The sequence below is a fragment of the Babesia bigemina genome, scaffold Bbigscaff_73347 (genome assembly GCF_000981445.1).
Source record: "Babesia bigemina genome assembly Bbig001, scaffold Bbigscaff_73347".
Lineage (NCBI taxonomy): Eukaryota > Apicomplexa > Aconoidasida > Piroplasmida > Babesiidae > Babesia > Babesia bigemina.
The window spans coordinates 1-18827 of record NW_012237297.1 but is presented as its reverse complement, the minus strand read 5'-3'; the positions used below and the strand labels follow the sequence as shown (position 1 = coordinate 18827).

Here is an 18827-nt window from a genome sequence, read left to right as displayed (position 1 = left end):
CCCTTATCCACTCCACATCGCCCCTTTATCCACTCCACATCGCCCCTTTATCCACTCTACATCGCTCCTTTATCCACTCCACATCGCTCCCTAATCCACTCTACATCGCTCCCTAATCTACTCCACGTCCCTCGAATTACCTCGCCATAATACCGCTATGACCTCCATAAACCACAATAATAACTTGTGTTCTGTCGCCCTTCACTTCCCTTCTGACTGAGTCCATCGACTGGTTGATCCAGGTTAGGCATGGGAATGGTGGTGACAAGGGTCTTGAGAACTTGTCTCAAGCTTTGAAAAAGTTGATTGATGAGGCTATTGAGAAGGCTAAAAAGTCCCTTAATGCTGAGAAATCTAAACTTGAATGCCCTGTTAAGTATAAGGGAGATGAGTCCACTTGCCAGTTCTACCAGAAGAAAATTGATGAACTTGAAAAATCTCAAGAATCTGGAAAATCTAAAAATGGTTTTACTAGAGAATCTCTCAACGAAGCTAAAGACAAATGTGCCGCATCACATAAATCTAAGCGTTCCGATGCCCAGAAAAAAGCTTTGAATGACATTCAAGAGCGTCAGAAACAACTTGAAAAACTTAAAAGTCAGCTTAGCATTTTTACTTCAAAAGATACAACTGATGGATGTAAAAATCTCTTAGAGAATCTTTGCTCTGGCCTCGAGACTTTCCTCGGCTTCAACTCTACTTCCAAAGGATACGACGGCTCTGGGATTGTGTACTCCGACTTGGATAGGCTGTGTGACGGGGTGATGGGATTTTTGAGTGGTGTGCTTGAGGCGGTGAAGGATGAAAATGAAGTGACAACTTATGATAATTACATCACTGAGAATGATAAAAAGCTTGAAAAAGTACTTAACACCTTAACTAAACAAATTGGCTCAGGGCGTGAAGGGCTTGCGGCGTCTGTCGGCGCGGTGAAGGGGTGGTTGGAGGGGTATGAAAGAAAATTGAATGAGAAAATTAAGAAAGTGAAAAATCCAATAAACAATCTCGAAAATGAACTAGAAAGGCAAAAACAAAATATCGAAAAACTGAAAAATAAGGAATATGATAACGCAAAAAATTCCGACTTGGCCGACTGCATTCGTGACCTTGACAAACTTACAGAGCAATGTAAGGAGTCATCCAGAAGTTTAAAATCTGTAGATTACAACTTTCAAAAACAATTGAAGCCGCACGTTGAGAAAATATGCCAAGCAGCGGAGACGTTTTTAAGGAACGCTGTCCGTGACCATGATGACCTTTTAAAGGTATGTAACAATCTTAACGACGAACTGGGAAATTTGCAAGCAGCTGTAATATCTCATGCGAACGTAGAAGGAGAACAGTGTATAACTCATGTTAAAAAGGAATTTGAGGAAAAAGTTAAGACGCCGATTCAAGGTGTTAAAAATAGATTGTACGGTCTCAATTCTGAATTGGAACGGTGGTATACGTTGGCTAAGCAGGTTTTGACTAAGGGAACAAGCAAATGTGATGAAATATTGGGACATGTTAAAGATAAGAATCAATCACAAAAATGGAGAGCCGTTGAAATTGCGGCAAGCACATTGAAGAGCAGAGCGGATGCACTTCGCGAGCTTGTAATACAGGCTAAAAGGCAATTGACGGTGGAAATTCAAAATGCGCTTTCGCAGGTCGTAGTCCTGGACAGAGCGGTTAGGACTGGATTGAAGAACACAAAAGATTTCATCAAGGAAGCGATGAAAAACTATGTTAGCAATAAGTTGCTGGCTGAAATTCAAACACAAATTAAGAGCATCGAAGGGGATCCACGTAACGGCCTAACACATATTATGGAAGAGGTGAAGAAGTATGCTATGAAATTTAAGCAGGATGGCGAACATGGGTTTGAAAGCATAGTAAAATACTGGATTAATGACATATTGGTGATGGAACCTGTGAAGGGATGGCTTGAAAAGTATTTCGAAGAAAAGAGTAGGTTTAAAAATGGGTATGAAGAGTGGAATGACAAGGGGAAAAGCAGTTCAGAACTTACACTAAAATTAGCAGCTTTAATTACGAAGCACTTAACGGCTGAAATCAATGCAGCTGTTAAGAACGCGCAACATGTCATCGCCAATGATACCATTAGCAACCAAGTCAACGCCGTTCAATTTAGTTGTGATAAATTTGCCAGTCAACTTGGAACCCGAATCAAAGATAACAATCATTCATTACTTATAGGCGTTGCCAAAGCGATTAATGATGCAGCGAAGGGTAACGACAAATTTCACAACAGTCGTGAACTCACGGACGCTGTGGAATCCATCCTTCACCAACTTGTAAGTGTTGCGAAGAAAACTGAAGAAGCAATAAAATCCTTCACCTGTAATAATTCGGATATGAGCGCAGACGTGGATGCTGCTCTCAAAGTAGCTACGCATCTCAAGACTGCGTTAACAACTTCGGTCATCACATCCACCGTGCCCATACCTCCAGACGACATGGAACCGTTCGATCTTAAGACAAACGTAGAAGGCATCATTCATGGAATACTGAATAAGGAGATTGGAATGGAAAATAAAATTTCCGACAAAATAGCTAAGCTCAATGAAAGATTTGAGTTGTACGGTGAATTAATTAGACAAGATAATGTACCCCGTATTGCGGAGACAAGCGCTAAGCTTATCGGAAAACTCGACGAAGGTAAGTTCCCAACGATGATCAAAGGAATTGAAGACAAGGTGAACGGTGTCAATCATTTGGGAAGAGTTATTGATGGCAGCACATCCGATTCTAGTCCCGTTAATGTTAACGGTCAAGTACACATTGACACTTTCAAACAATTGTGCGACCAAGTTAATAGCGAACTCAAATCTCTCTGCGATTCCGTGAAAGAGTTGGTTGATAATGATGCTGATGAAGGTAGCAATGGTTTAACTCCATCTACGAAAAGAGGCGTAAAGAACCTTCTGAATGACTTGCAAAAAATGCTTGACACCAGTAAGACTGGAACACTATATGGACTGCCAAAACATCTTCAGGCAATACATGACGAGGTAAAAAATACAGTCATTGGCGACGACCACAGCTTTAGTGGCGACCGAGCGCCTCAAACTCTCGCCGAAATAGTGAAAGCTGCCAACGAATTTCATACAACAACAATAAAGCAAAAGGTCGACCAATGCATCTCTGACATCACCGCCAAAGTCAAACAAGAGGTCACCGAAAAAATAAAAAACCTTAAAAACGCGGCCCTCGCACAATTTACTAAACGTAAAACTGCCGAGTTAGAGGAGCTGAAGAATTCGGTTAACGTCCAGAAGAATATCATCGATAACATTATTTTCACAAATCAGACAACCGGCCTCAAAGGTCTCATGAACACTATTGGCAGCAACCTTCAGGCGCACATCGATCCACTCATATACGTAGATTTCACTAAGCTTTCTAACGATTTTAGATGTTTTGTTAATCCCCTCTTTACCTACATCACCTCCCAACTCACCCCCTCCCCCTCCTCCCAACTGGTCGCCGACCTCCAAACCCGCACCTACGCCCTCCTATCACACCTCCACGAGAACAAACGCACCTTCACCTTCGACTCCGGTTTCCGCTCCCTCCTCCACGGCCTGACCTCCGCCCTGTCCACGTTCAACGCCGCTGCATTCGCGAACCCGCACCACCCGCAACTCCTGGATGCGCTGAAGGCAGGGATGCGAGGGCTGGTAAAGGAGATGGAAAAGGCGTATGTTAATAGGTATTGTGGTTGTGAGGGGATTACGTGGAGTAAGGTCGACGATAAATTTGATCCAACCGACGACGCTAAGCGCTGCGCCAAGGTGTTGATGAGCTGCCTGCCGATGTTGCTTAACGACCTGAGCAAGGTGAAGGAGAGGTGCGCAAATAAGGGTGAGTGGAGTAAACTTAAAATTAATTCGCATCCTAAAAACAAGCTCGGGCCTTTCCTGAAGTCATGTGGCTACAGTGTTGCTAGCGATGTTCCTTTGCAGGATGGCGAGCTGCAGAATTCGTCCAAGATGAAGGGAGAGAATATCCACAAAATCGTTGCAGATGTCAAAGCCATATCTCCAGATGAGCACGTTCCGCAATGTAGGTCGCCAAAGAAAACGGAGAATTTTGACATGATCGACTACATCATATGCCTTTGCGATCACCTTCACGAATACTACCGTGTCAACCACTACGCCACGTTCACCTCCAAGAAACATCCTTCAACAATAAACGACATGCTCCAGTGGCTAAGCGGCCTTCCGTTTAATACTGTCTACTCTGATCTCGCGCTTAATGGCTTTGAGGATCTGTTTGAAGAGCCGGAGGACACAGACGCCAAAGCAATTAACGTCGATATATTGGTAGAAGTAGAAAAGGAAAGATCGTTGGATGCCTACCCAGAGAAGATCACCGTTGCCAAACTATCTGGCGTACTCACAGAAGTATGCCACCACGCGGAGGAAACGCTCATCTCCTTGCTGGGTCACGGTCACGGTGACGGCATTTATGCCTGCGACTTCAACACCAACTCGGCCAAATTAACGTACCCTAGTGACCCGTCCAAATGTCTCGATCTACTGTTCGAGGTGATCAGCAGGGTATACAATCAGCTGTTTTTCCTCTTCAAGCAGTGCTCGTACAGCACCAAGCTGGGCGGATGGTACGATTGCTGGTATGGTCAGGGAGTCGGCGGGTCCGCTTGGAACTGCAATACCCTGCAATGTCCTGGGCAAAGAGGTGACCAAAAGGCTGGCCAAGAGCACAACCAAAAGTGCAACCAAAGCTGTGACCAAACAGCTGAGTGCGGACTCAAATCGCCACTCCAGTCGTTCCTTGAAGACGGCCTCCCTGGCTTCCTCCCTCACCCCTACAGCAAGTCCAACTGCAAGCCTACCTGCACTGCGCCCGGTCACTTCGGCAAGGTATGCATCACGCCCATGGGCTTCAACGACATCAGCGGCATGGCCTCGCGCAGGCAGCAGGGTAGGCATATCACGGACGTGCTCCGCGAATTCTGTGGCAGCGAGCACGCTCCGCTCAGCCGTCTCTGTGGCCTGTTGACATGTCTATTGACTAGACCGCCGCAGACGCTGGGAGATATGTTCGCGTTTTATTATAACTTCTTGAATGGGTGGTATTCTGCTAAGCTGAATGGGCCACGCGAGAAGCACAGAGAGATTGCGTTTAGCCTAGCCGTCAAAGATGCCAACTTCAAAAATAGCGATAACCCGTTGGAGGTGCACTCAATGTTTGAAAACATTCATCACCGTGCCAGCGAGACATCTACCCATCCAAAAGGTGATCTGTTTAGTCTTGTAGCCTGCGATCAACCAATGGCTGAGAACACATACTGCGGCCGGTACCTGCAGCCTTGTGGTCAACATATATGGACAGTGTTCTCCAAGGAACACGCCGACAAGTACCTATCGTGGATCGTATACCTCACCGAAACATTCTATGATTTGTTGAAAATGTTATATGATGATTGCAATAATAAGTGCGGCCAAGACCATTCCAAGTGCAATCGCACCAGCTGCGCTGTTGATTGCAAAACAAAATTACCATCGAAATCTAAAATTCCAACTCAAGACAGATACCACGATTCTAAATGCCGTACCATCGTAACGTGCAAGTCAACGCTTCCGACATTCTGCAGATATGGCTTCGTGTTTGACAGTCCTCAATCCCTTAGCGGCGAGTATGGCGATGATAAGAAGAGGACGTGCAAAGATTTCTGCAGGGCGTTGAACAGAGTACTCAGCGACGATAAGAAAGTGAATGACGTACTTGCTAAGTTGAAATTCGAGACCATTCCAACTTTCTTGTGGAACATCCGAAGCAAATTCTTCTGGCTCACCGTCGCCCTCTGGCTCCTCTCCTTCCTCTACCTCCTACACATCATGGTCATCCGCCTCGACCTGCTCCACATCAAATCTCACTTGCACTCACCCTCATCACATCGCATCGCCGCGCAATCACTACTCGCCGCTGCACGTGTTAACAAGCTGGGGAGGGTGTTTTACCTGCAACCATAATCGTACTCACGTGTTTACTGTCTACACTCACCTAGCATCACCTACTCACCTAACTAACGAATTGTACTGTAATCTGTTGTATCACTCATTGATCGTTGTATGTGATTGTGTAGTAGTTAACTAAAGTGTAGAACAAGATGCTGACCAATGCCATGACCAAAGTGGTGACCAACCACCTGACCAAGATGCTGACCAATGCAATGACCAATGTGCTGACCAATGCCATGACCAATGTGCTGACCTAGCACCTGACGAAGGTGGTGACCAAAGTGGTGACCAATGCCATGACCAAAGTGCTGCCCAAGCACCTGACCTAGTTAAGGTCACGGCAGCGATGACATGGTCACAGCAGCGATGTCATGGTCACGGCAGCGGTGACATGGTTATGGCAGCGATGACATGGTCACGGCAGCGATGAGATGGTCACGGCAGCGATGACATGGACACGGCAGCGATGACATGGTCACGGCAGCGATGACATGGTCACGGCAGCGATGACATGGTGACGGCAGCGAGGACATGGTCACGGCAGCGATGGCATGGACACAAGTGGTGATTATTATCCACTCTACATCGCTCCTTAACCCACTCTACATCGCCCCTTTATCCACTCTACATCGCCCCTTACCCACTCTACATCGCCCCTTTATCCACTCTACATCGCTCCCTAACCCACTCTACATCGCTCCTTTACCCACTCTACATCGCCCCTTAACCCACTCTACATCGCTCCCTAATCCACTCTACATCACCCCTTTACCACTCTTCATCGCCCCTTAACCCACTCTTCATCGCCCCTTAACCCACTCTACATCGCCCATTTACCCACTCCACATCGCTCCCTAATCCAGTCTACATCGCTCCTTTACCCACTTTACATCGCCCCTTAACCCACCTTACATCGCTCCCTAACCCACTCTACATCGCGCCTTATCCACTCTACATCGCTCCCTAACCCACTCTACATCGCTCCTTTACCCACTCTACATCGCTCCCTAACCCACTCCACATCGCTCCTTTACCCACTCTACATCGCTCCCTTATCCACTCTACATCGCTCCCTTATCCACTCTACATCGCCCCTTAACGCACTCTACATCGCCCCTTAACGCACTCTACATCGCTCCCTAATCCACTCCACATCGCTCCTTTATCCACTCCACATCGCCCCTTATCCACTCTACATCGCTCCCTAACCCACTCTACATCGCCCCTTCATCCACTCTACATCGCTCCTCTACCCACTCTACATCGCCCCTTTATCCACTCTACATCGCTCCTTTATCCACTCCACATCGCTCCTTTATCCACTCCACATCGCCCCTTAACCCACTCTACATCGCCCCCTTAACCCACTCTACATCGCTCCTTTATCCACTCCACATCGCCCCTTTATCCACTCCACATCGCCCCTTTATCCACTCTACATCGCTCCTTAACCCACTCTACATCGCCCCTTTACCCACTCTACATCGCCCCTTTATCCACTCTACATCGCTCCCTTACCCACTCTACATCGCCTCTTTACCCACTCCACATCGCCCCTTAGTCCACTCTACATCGCTCCTTTATCCACTCTACATCGCCCCTTAACCCGCTCTACATCGCTCCCTAACCCACTCTACATCGCCCCTTTACCCACTCTACATCGCTCCCTAACCCACTCTACATCGCCTCTTAGTCCACTCTACATCGCTCCTTTATCCACTCTACATCGCCCCTTTATCCACTCCACATCGCTCCCTAATCCACTCTACATCGCCCCTTTACCCACTCCACATCGCTCCTTTATCCACCTTACATCGCTCCCTAACCCACCTTACATCGCTCCCTAACCCACTCCACATCGCCCCTTTATCCACTCCACATCGCTCCCTAATCCACTCTACATCCCTCGAATAACCTCGCCATAATATCGCTATGACTTCTTTAGACCACAATAATAACTTGTGCCTTGTCACCCTTCACTTCCCTTCTTCCACCGCTTGCCACTGCCCTGACCATGTGCTGCCGCCTAGGGAGCTTGACAAGAAATTTGACAAAATTTTGAACCTAAAAAATACCTCAAATAACAACCCTACTAACATCCTTAATAACCTCTGCACCGGCCTCGAGAAATTCCTCGGCTTCACCTCTGACTCCAAAGGCTACGATGGCCAGGGGATTGTGTACTCTGACCTGGATAGGCTGTGTGACGGGGTGATGGTATTTTTGAGTGGTGTGCTTGAGGCGGTGAAAAACACTCAGACATACAATGTAGGTAAAAATACATTAAATTCGGTATGTAACGTAATTAACACTCATCTTTGTTCAGGTCACGATGGTTTCACTAAGCTTCTTCCCAGCCTGACTAGGGAGATCGGGAGGTACAACACAGAAGTGAGAGACTCCAATGAGAAAGTTAAGAAGCCCATTGAAGAGTTGTTGAATGAGGTGGGTGATGCATTTAAAAACAAGGTAAATGATTTATTGTCAGGTCCAAATGATCACGAGAATGTCGACAAAGTCCAGGCGGCGGAGAAGCAAGTGAACGAAACGTTGGCCAATGACATAAAAACATTCACTAATAAATTTAATGTAGCTTTTCAATTTAAAGATAATAAAGTAGATAAAGCAGAGATGAAAACCGCGATAAGGTATCTAAATCCCACGTTGCAAGTCAGGGTGAACAGCGCCTTGAAGGCAGTGCACCATGAGATTAAGAGGCTGGAAGAGCTGTCGACGAAGGAGCATAAGAATTTGGAAGCGACAACGAATTTGATTAATGCTAAACTCACAGAAATTAAATGCACCGTAACAGAACAAATTAAATTAAAAATTAATGAACTTGTTGAGGGTCTGAGAAATCTCGTCAAGTTCATGTTGTCTGCCCTTGAGAAAGTCAAGAGTGCGATGGCCAGCTACATTGTCAAATTGGAGACGTGGATAAAGGAGGCGGACGGGAGTGTAAAACATTCCATCAGCGAGGCTGGAGCAATCGCACAAAAAGCTGTCGGAAAACAACACCAGCATGAGCTCAAGGTAAAGGCGGAGGCCGAACTGAAAGCCATTGAGAAAACGCTTGAAAATTACATCACCGGTATGGTAAGTCAAATAAATGATAACGTGACTGCGGCGCTTAAGCAGGTGATACAAACGGACGAGGCGATTAAGAAGGATCTGTACACCGTGAAAGGTAAGATAAAGGAGGCGGTTAGAGCATTAGGTAAGACGTTGGAAGGGAATGTAAAACAAGATCTGTTTGATTTGGAAAAACAGGTGAAGAGTGTGTTCGAAACTCTTCCAAAGAGTGCACAAAGCTTTTTCGAGAAATTTAGTGCGACGAAAGACGCGATTGACCAAGCCATCAAGACAGTTGATGGCGATCTTGTAAAGCTTCGTCTACTAACAATTGATGAGCAAATCGACAGTCCTTACGGAACTGGCGTTATATCAGCCCCCTTGCTCAAGTCTATTGGACAAGGAACAGCGTTTGACTCTGTTAAGAAATATTTTACTGCACTAGATAAAGATGTCATGACACTTTTAAAAAATGCGATGCAAAACATAGGTGGGGGGTTGACGAAGTTTACAAATGATGCCGGCGAGAGGTTATTGACACAAGCTCTTAGGGATAGGACTCTTAAATCGGAACTGCTAAACAGACTTACGCTACTTCATGGCGCCATTCATGAAAACAAGCAAGTTCCTAAAATTGAGGAGGTTAAGATCGACAATCTGACGATTTGTCTTAAAACGATGAAAAATCTTTCTCTCAGTAATTATGCAACCGCCATCGAAGCGGTGAGAAATAAGCTCGATGGAGATAGTATGCCATCTCAAAATATATCCAAAAAAGAATTAAACGATCTTTTAACAACCCTCGGTAATATGGCTGAAGCTGTCTCCAACCACGCGAAAAAAGTGGTAGCAGCTGTCATGGATACCATCAAAGATAATTTGGAAAGTGAAATAACGTTGCTGACAGGCGCTGTCGAATCAAAGGTTGGAAAGATTCAAGGTGGTATACGAAATATCAAAGATACTACTGAGAAGTACGGTCTATCCGACAGCAGCTCACATGCCGAGGCAAGGGGACTCCAGATGTTGCTCAACGATCTGAAAGATAATATACTTAAAGCGATAAACGGTCTTGATGCAGCGGTTGCAGATAAGTTCAAAAAGAAAGTAGCGGTGCCAAGTGGTTCTGCAACTCCTGATCAATATGAATTTGGTGAAAACTTCATGCAACGATTCAACACCACCAACTCGGATCTCGTAAAGGGAGAACTTAAACAAAATCAAAAAAATGTGCTCGACCAGGAGATCGGCGTGGATGACTTTCCAGGTGGAGTTGCACCTGAAAAAATATCCGCACTTGCTACCAAGAAATTTATTCATTATGAAGAGCAGGTGCCACAGGATAGTATTGTTCTATCTAGAGATGACCCAAACAAGCTTCAAGGCAAACTCCCCGAGGCTATCAGTGCGATTAAAACCACTGCCTCCGGCATCACCGTAAAAGGAACGGAAATATCGATGAACAACCTCGCGACTAAAATAAAATCCGACCTCGAAGCCCTCCTAGATGCGTTCGCTGCGACTGGTAAAGTCGTGAAGGATAAATTGGTACAGCTGCAGAAGGACATTGGTATGGGTACTAAAAATGATAATACACTACAGAAAATCCACGACAAACTCAGTGATATTCTTACCAAAGATTTTGCGAAAGCCATCGACGAGGCGAGAAACTTCGACGCAATTGCTTCCGCAAGATGTCAAGCAACTGTCGGACTACTCACTGAACACGTGAATTCCTGTGCTTCGTCCGCAATGTCGACACTCACTACCCACGCCCACCATCAATACGTCCTTTCCCTCAAAGAAGCGCTGACGGCGTTCGCCGACAAGGTGAAAAAAGAACTCCATCCTATTCCCGACGCCATAGATCGCGATCTCAATACCGGGTTGAAAGCGTTAATGAAGAAGCTGCAGACGAACTTTATTACAAAAGTTCAAGGTATTCAGCCACTTAAGAAAATCTCAGAGAAGCCATCGTCAGTGGAAAAGTCCGCGCTAAGTCAAGCGTCAAAATTATTAAACGACGGCATACATTTATTGGTCCGCGCGTTGAGAGAACAGTTGGACTTCACGGCTGACTACCAGAAACTGAAGCCCACACACGATGCGTTGTACAAATTGCTCACTGGCCTGGAAACTTCGGAACACTTTGACGATAAATTTACCAAGAATTTAGATGCACTCCGAAATGCCGCTGAAAAGTTCCATCCTTCCAAGTTTGGCGAATCCACGACGTCGCAGTCTCAGGTTCTAAGAGACGGAATCAGTGCGCTGCTCACCGAGCTCGACAAGACGTACGTGAATAAGTACTCTGGCATAGTATACGCCGAAGAGCTGGTGATGGAGGAGAAAATACTCACCGAATACGGGAAGAGGTGCGCCAAAGTTTTTATTACGATTCTGAAATTCTATTGCGACGATCTTAACGGGCTGCAGAAGCATTGTGCGGAGAAGTCAGTGTGGAGGGGACGCCAAATATATGCCTCTACAAACAGCAAAGAGAACGCGCTCGGCGATTATTTGAAGAAATGTGGTTACGTGGTTGCCGACAACGAAAAGTCGAACAACGGTGAGTTGCAACGCTCTCCCCTAATGAAGGGTGAGCATATACTTAACAACCTCGATGCGGTTATCCAAAACGCACGAGGCGACGAACATCTTGCAACGTGTAAACCAAAAGAAAAGCAACATGGCTTCAGCGTAGCACACATAATTACGTGCCTTTTCGAACACGCCAATGAGTACTTCCGTGTCACCCACCTGCCCATTTCGTCCGCTGGTAGGCACCCGTCTTCCATATATGACATGCTTCGCTGGTTATGTGGTCTGACGTATCACCCCGTGTATGACGACTTGTCGTTGAACGCTTTCAGTGACCTGTTCGAGAAAAAGGAAGAACCAGACGCCAACGTGCAAGGTGACGGCATCCCCGTTAAGGACGAGAAGGAAGATCTGCTGGAGGCGCACCCGGCAAACATCACAGCCGTAAATCTGAGAGAGATGCTCACCGAAGTATGTCATTATTCGTACGACGTTCTCACTGCCGTGCTTGGTCACGGCCACGCGGGTGGCATCTACGCCTGCGACTTTAACACTAACCCGGATATATTGTCCTACCCTAGTAACTCCTCTAAATGTCTCGATTTGCTAACAGAGATATGCCTTCGACTATTCCATCAACTGTCGTTCTTATATAAGCAGTGTACCTATCCCACCCAGCTGGGCGGCTGGCTTGACTGCCATTATGGCAGGGACGTCGGCGGGTCAAACTGGATCTGCAACACTATGCAATGCCCTAACCAAAACGCTGGGCAAACGCACAACCAAACATGTGACCAAAAGTGCAACCAAACACCCAAGTGCGGACTAAAATCGCCACTGCAGTCTTTCTTGGAAGACGGCCTGCCAGGGTTCCTGCCGCACCCGTACGGCAAATCTGACTGCAAGATGAAGTGTGATGCGCCAAACCATTTCGGCAAGCCGTGCCAAACGCCGATGGGTTTCGTCGATATATCGAATCTGGCGTCCATTAATGGCACCGGTAAGCGTATCAAAGACGCCCTGCACCCATTTTGTGGCAAAGAAATTAGTCCACTTACCAAATTGTGCAGTGACTTAGTATGTCTGCTACAGCGCCCGCCGCAAACTCTCGGTGATATGTTCGCCTTTTACTACAATTTCACCAATCACTGGACCGTGAGTGGTAACAAGCATGTGGAAGCAGCATTCGATACCGCTGTGAACAACGCAAACTTTGGCGCTACTTATGAGGAGCTGAAGGTTTACTACATTTTTTCTGGCAGTCATTCGGCAGTGTGGAAGGGACATTCTGCTGGTAGTCTCGGTAGTCTCGTTTGCTCATCGAAGGAGTCTATAGAATGCGGCCCGTATTTGTGTCCCGTTAGTCATTTCATATACGGTACGTTCTCATCGAAACACGCCGATAAATATTTGTCGTGGATTGTCTATCAGACAACAACTTTCTACGATCTGCTCAAAAAGTTATATGACGAGTGCAATTCTAAATGCGGCTCCAGGGGCACCAATTGTCACGAACGAGCGTGCGTCAAGGAGTGTAGAACTACATCCACCAAGAATAAACCGCCACGATATCACGATGCCAAATGCAAATCCATTGTAAAGTGCAATGCTACGCTTCCGACATTGGCAAAATACGGGTTCACGTTTGGGGTTAAAGACAAGCTCAACGGAGATGAAAGCATAGATAAGAAACGCACGTGCAGAGATTTCTGCAATGTATTCCAAGAGGCTTTTAACGAAAACTCACACCTAATACAACTCATAAAAGCCATTGACGAATTCATATTCACCATCAGGCAGCCGTTTATATGGCTTAACGTCGCGCTCTGGTCACTATCCCTCTTCTACCTCATCTGCGTAATGGTTGGCAGGCTGGATGTGCTCCACATACGCTCACACCTAAGATCACCGTCATCGCACAGGATTACAGCGCAATCGCTGTTGGCTGCAGCGCAAGTCGGAAGGCTTGCCAAGATATCGTATCTACAACCGTGATCATCGTCACACTTGTAATTCACATCAACTCACGTAACTACTCACTTAGCATATCACCTACTCACCTAACCGACAAACGTAGTCTAATGTCTCGAATTACTCTAGCGGCAACCTGTGAACTAGATAGCACCTAGATCAGGTGATGACTGAACGACCATGCAACGTGGTAAGCTGGCACCCAGGCAACGTGGTAACCTAGCAACCAGGCAACGTGGTAAGCTGGCGACCAGACTAAGTGGTAAGCTGGCACGCAGGCTATGTGGTAAGCTGGCGGATGAACCGTAATTTGGTGGGTGTTGTAGCACGTTGATTGCCTGGTGCGTTGAGTTATGCGTTGAATGTGAGAGGCGTACGCGTTGCCCATTGAGTCAGTGTCACGTGAGGCTGGGTGATTGGTCGCTAACGTAGGCGGTCGTGAGGGCCGCGGCGGGTGACCTAAGTCGTGTGTTGCGAGTCACTGGCACGTGGCGTAATCGGCGTTGGCCTGGTTAAGTAGCGTTTATAGGCGGCAATGTAGCCATTGTTAATATCACATTTAGGCACGTAGCCAAGACGCTCCGCCAGTATGGCGTCTATACCGCGGCTCGTAGCACGGTGCTGCTGCACTGTGGGAGTTGAGCGCACGGGGTTCGCTGCAATTTTTATGGCGTTGCGAATAATGAATAATTTAAAGGACAGTTGGTGCTGATGACATGCGTTGCGTCAGGGCAGCTGTGGTATCCTGGGCAGCGTGGGTGTCGGTGGCCTGGGCTGGGGGGATACAACGGTGAGGGTGAGTGGTGATGAAGGGACTGGGAGCGGCAGTGGTAGTGTTGCAGTTGGTGAGTGCTTGCTAGGTGATTGATATGCTTGCAGGTTGAGGGGACTGGGGGCGGCAGTGGTAGTGTTGCAGTTGGTGGGTGCTGCTTGAGTGATTGATGTTTGCAGGTTGAGGGGAGTGGGAGCGGCAGTGGTACGTGTTGTAGTAGGTGAGTGTTTGCATAGGTGATTGATATGTTTGCAGGTTGAGGGGACTGGGAGCGGCAGTGGTAGTGTTGCAGTTGGTGGGTGCTGCTTGAGTGATTGATGTTTGCAGGTTGAGGGGAGTGGGAGCGGCAGTGGCACGTGTTGTAGTTGGTGAGTGCGTTGCTAGGTGATTGATATGCTTGCAGGCTGAGGGGTCTGGGTGCGGCAGTGGTAGTGTTGCAGTTGGTGAGTGCTGCTTGAGTTATTGATATGTTTGCAGGCTGAGGGGACTGGGAGCGGCAGTGGTACGTGTTGCAGTTGGTGAGTGCGTTGCTAGGTGATTGATATGCTTGCAGGCTGAGGGGACTGGGAGCGGCAGTGGTACGTGTTGCAGTTGGTGAGTGCTGCTTGAGTGATTGATGTTTGCAGGTTGAGGGGAGTGGGAGCGGCAGTGGTACGTGTTGTAGTAGGTGAGTGTTTGCATAGGTGATTGATATGTTTGCAGGTTGAGGGGACTGGGAGCGGCAGTGGTAGTGTTGCAGTTGGTGGGTGCTGCTTGAGTGATTGATGTTTGCAGGTTGAGGGGAGTGGGAGCGGCAGTGGTACGTGTTGTAGTAGGTGAGTGCGTTGCTAGGTGATTGACATGGTTGCAGGTTGAGGGGACTGGGAGCGGCAGTGGTAGTGTTGCAGTTGGTGAGTGCTGCTTGAGTGATTGATATGTTTGCAGGTTGAGGGGACTGGTAGCGGCAGTGGTAGTGTTGCAGTTGGTGAGTGCTTGCTAGGTGATTGATATGTTTGCAGGTTGAGGGGACTGGGAGCGGCAGTGGTACGTGTTGTGTTGGTGAGTGCGTTGCTAGGTGATTGATATGCTTGCAGGCTGAGGGGACTGGGAGCGGCAGTGGTACGTGTTGCAGTTGGTGAGTGCTGCTTGAGTGATTGATATGTCTGCAGGTTGAGGGGAGTGGGAGCGGCAGTGGTACGTGTTGCAGTTGGTGAGTGCGTTGGTTAGGTGATTGATATGTCTGCAGGCTGAGGGGACTGGGAGCGGCAGTGGTAGTGTTGCAGTTGGTGAGTGCTGCTTGAGTGATTGATAGTTTGCAGGTTGAGGGGACTGCGAGCGGCAGTGGTACGTGTTGCAGTTGGTGAGTGCTGCTTAAGTGATTGATATGTTCGCAGGTTGAGGGGACTGAGCGCGGCAGTGGTAGTGTTGCAGTTGGTGAGTGCTTGCTAGGTGATTGATATGTTCGCAGGTTGAGGTGACTGGGAGCGGCAGTGGTACGTGTTGCAGTTGGTGAGTGCTTGCTAGGTGATTGATATGTTCGCAGGTTGAGGGGACTGGAGCGGCAGTGGTAGTGTTGCAGTTGGTGAGTGCTTTGCTAGGTGATTGATATGTTTGCAGGTTGAGGGGAGTGGGAGCGGCAGTGGTACGTGTTGCAGTTGGTGAGTGCGTTGCTAGGTGATTGATATCTTTGCAGGTTGAGGGGACTGGGAGTGAGAGGGGAAGATGGGATATGAATGGACTCCCCCGTGTTATTGTAATAAACACTGTACGAAATCTGATTGTTATTGCTGTCCATACTGCTGTGGAAGATGTAAAGGAAATTGTCTACTATGTGCCAGTTTTCGAATTTCGCGCATGGGTGGAATCGATTTTTGCAAACCTGAGATATGTGATCATTGTGACAAGGGAACATGTATGTGTACTTGTTGTCAAAAGAAACGCCCTACCGTCTATTATAATACTCGTACCGGCCAACACTTCACTGTTGCTGCCTCCGACGGTCTCCATCAGATTCCCGTTCAACAGCTCTCTGACAGAGCTTCTACTCAAGAATCTGCCACAGATACCTCTTCCCCCAACGTCCTTCCCATCATCATCGTCCCCGTCGCCCTCATCATCCTCGTCATCTGCGCCATGATCTACTTCCGCGTCCGGCCGTTCCACAGGGTGCGGTATCTACTGCGCAGCTGATCACAATAACCTAACTGGCAACTGACATCTAATGTGCTAGACAGAGTAATGATTGCATTGACGAGCAATCACATGAGCAGTGAGGTGACCTACCACCTGACCAAGTTGATGTTACGGCAGCGATGACATGGTCACGGCAGCGATGACATGGCTACGGCAGCGATGACATGGTCACGGCAGCGATGACATGGTCACGGCAGCGATGACATGGTCACGGCAGCGATGACATGGTTACGGCAGCGATGACATGGTTACGGCAGCGATGACATGGTCACGGCAGCGATGACATGGTTACGGCAGCGATGACATGGTCACGGCAGCGATGACATGGTCACGGCAGCGATGACAAGGTCACGGCAGCGGTGACATGGTTAGGCAGCGATGACATGGACACGGCAGCGATGACATGGTCACGGCAGCGATGACATGGTTACGGCAGCGATGACATGGTAACAGCAGCGATGACATGGTTAAGGCAGCGGTGACATGGTTAAGGCAGCGATGACATGGTGACGGCAGCGATGACATGGTGACGGCAGAGATGACATGGTCACGGCAGCGATGACATGGTCACGGCAGCGATGACATGGACACAGCAGCGATGACATGACATGGTTACGGCAGCGATGACATGGTCACGGCAGCGATGAGATGGTCACGGCAGCGATGACATGATTACGGCAGCGATGACTAGGTCACGGCAGCGGTGACATGGTCACGGCAGCGATGTCATGGTTACGGCAGCGATGTCATGGTTACGGCAGCGATGTCATGGTCACGGCAGCGAGGACATGGTTACGGCAGCGATGACATGGTTACGGCAGCGATGACATGGTTACGGCAGCGATGACATGGTTACGGCAGCGGTGACATGGTCACGGCAGCGATGACAGTTGATGGTAACGGCAGCGATGACCTGGTCACGGCAGCGATGACAGTTGATGGTTACGGCAGCGATGACATGGTGACCAAGCATCTGACCTAAGTGGTGACCAAGCACCTGACTAGAGTGATGATTATCATCCACTCCACATCGCCCCTTAATCCACTCTACATCGCCCCTTTACCCACTCTACATCGCTCCCTAATCCACTCCACATCGCTCCCTAACCCACTCTACATCGCTCCTTTACCCACTCTGCATCGCCCCTTTATCCACTCTACATCGCACCTTAACCCACTCTACATCGCTCCCTTACCCACTCTGCATCGCTCCTTTATCCACTCTACATCGCCCCTTATCCACTCTACATCGCCCCTTTACCCACTCCACATCGCTCCTTTACCCACTCTACATCGCTCCTTAACCCACACTACATCGCCCCTTAACCCACACTACATCGCTCCCTAACCCACTCTACATCGCCCCTTAACCCACTCCACATCGCTCCTTTATCCACTCTACATCGCCCCTTTATCCACTCCACATCGCTCCTTTACCCACTCTACATCGCTCCTTTACCCACTCTACATCGCTCCTTTACCCACTCTACATCGCTCCTTTACCCACTCTACATCGCCCCTTAACCCACTCTACATCGCCCCTTATCCACTCTACATCGCTCCTTTATCCACTCTGCATCGCCCCTTTACCCACTCTACATCGCCCCTTTACCCACTCTACATCGCCCCTTAACCCACTCTACATCGCTCCCTAATCCACTCTACATCGCCCCTTAACCCACTCTACATCGCTCCCTAACCCACTCTACATCGCCCCTTAACCCACTCTACATCGCTCCCTAATCCACTCTACATCGCTCCCTAATCCACTCTACATCGCTCCCTAATCCACTCTACATCGCCCCTTTATCCACTCTACATCGCCCCTTTACCCACTCCACATCGATCCCTAACCCACTCTGCATCGCCCCTTTACCCACTCTACATCGCCCCTTTACCCACTCTACATCGCCCCTTAACCCACTCTACATCGCTCCCTAATCCACTCTACATCGCCCCTTAACCCACTCTACATCGCCCCTTTATCCACTCTACATCGCCCCTTTATCCACTCTACATCGCTCCCTAACCCACTCTACATCGCTCCCTAATCCACTCTACATCGCTCCTTAACCCACTCTACATCGCCCCTTAACCCACTCCACATCGCCCCTTAAACCACTCTACATCGCTCCCTAACCCACTCTACATCGCCCCTTTACCCACTCTACATCGCCCCTTTATCCACTCTACATCGCCCCTTTATCCACTCTACATCGCCCCTTAACCCACTCTACATCGCCCCTTAACCCACTCCACATCGCTTCTTAACCCACTCTTCATCGCCCCTTCATCCACTCTAC

The 18827-nt window shown here is 48.3% G+C and overlaps 2 protein-coding genes across 2 annotated transcripts; both read left to right on the top strand.

Moving 5' to 3' along the window:
• Positions 1–764: 764 nt before the first annotated feature.
• BBBOND_0005060 (hypothetical protein, conserved) lies at positions 765–6008 on the top strand (the record flags this gene model as incomplete). Its single annotated transcript, XM_012915336.1, has 1 exon — positions 765–6008. One exon carries the CDS (start codon positions 765–767, stop codon positions 6006–6008), a length of 5244 nt encoding a protein of 1747 aa, XP_012770790.1.
• A 2202-nt stretch (positions 6009–8210) lies between these two features.
• BBBOND_0005050 (hypothetical protein, conserved) lies at positions 8211–13604 on the top strand (the record flags this gene model as incomplete). The annotated part of the gene is made up of 1 exon (XM_012915335.1): positions 8211–13604. One exon carries the CDS (start codon positions 8211–8213, stop codon positions 13602–13604), a length of 5394 nt encoding a protein of 1797 aa, XP_012770789.1.
• Positions 13605–18827: the final 5223 nt, after the last annotated feature.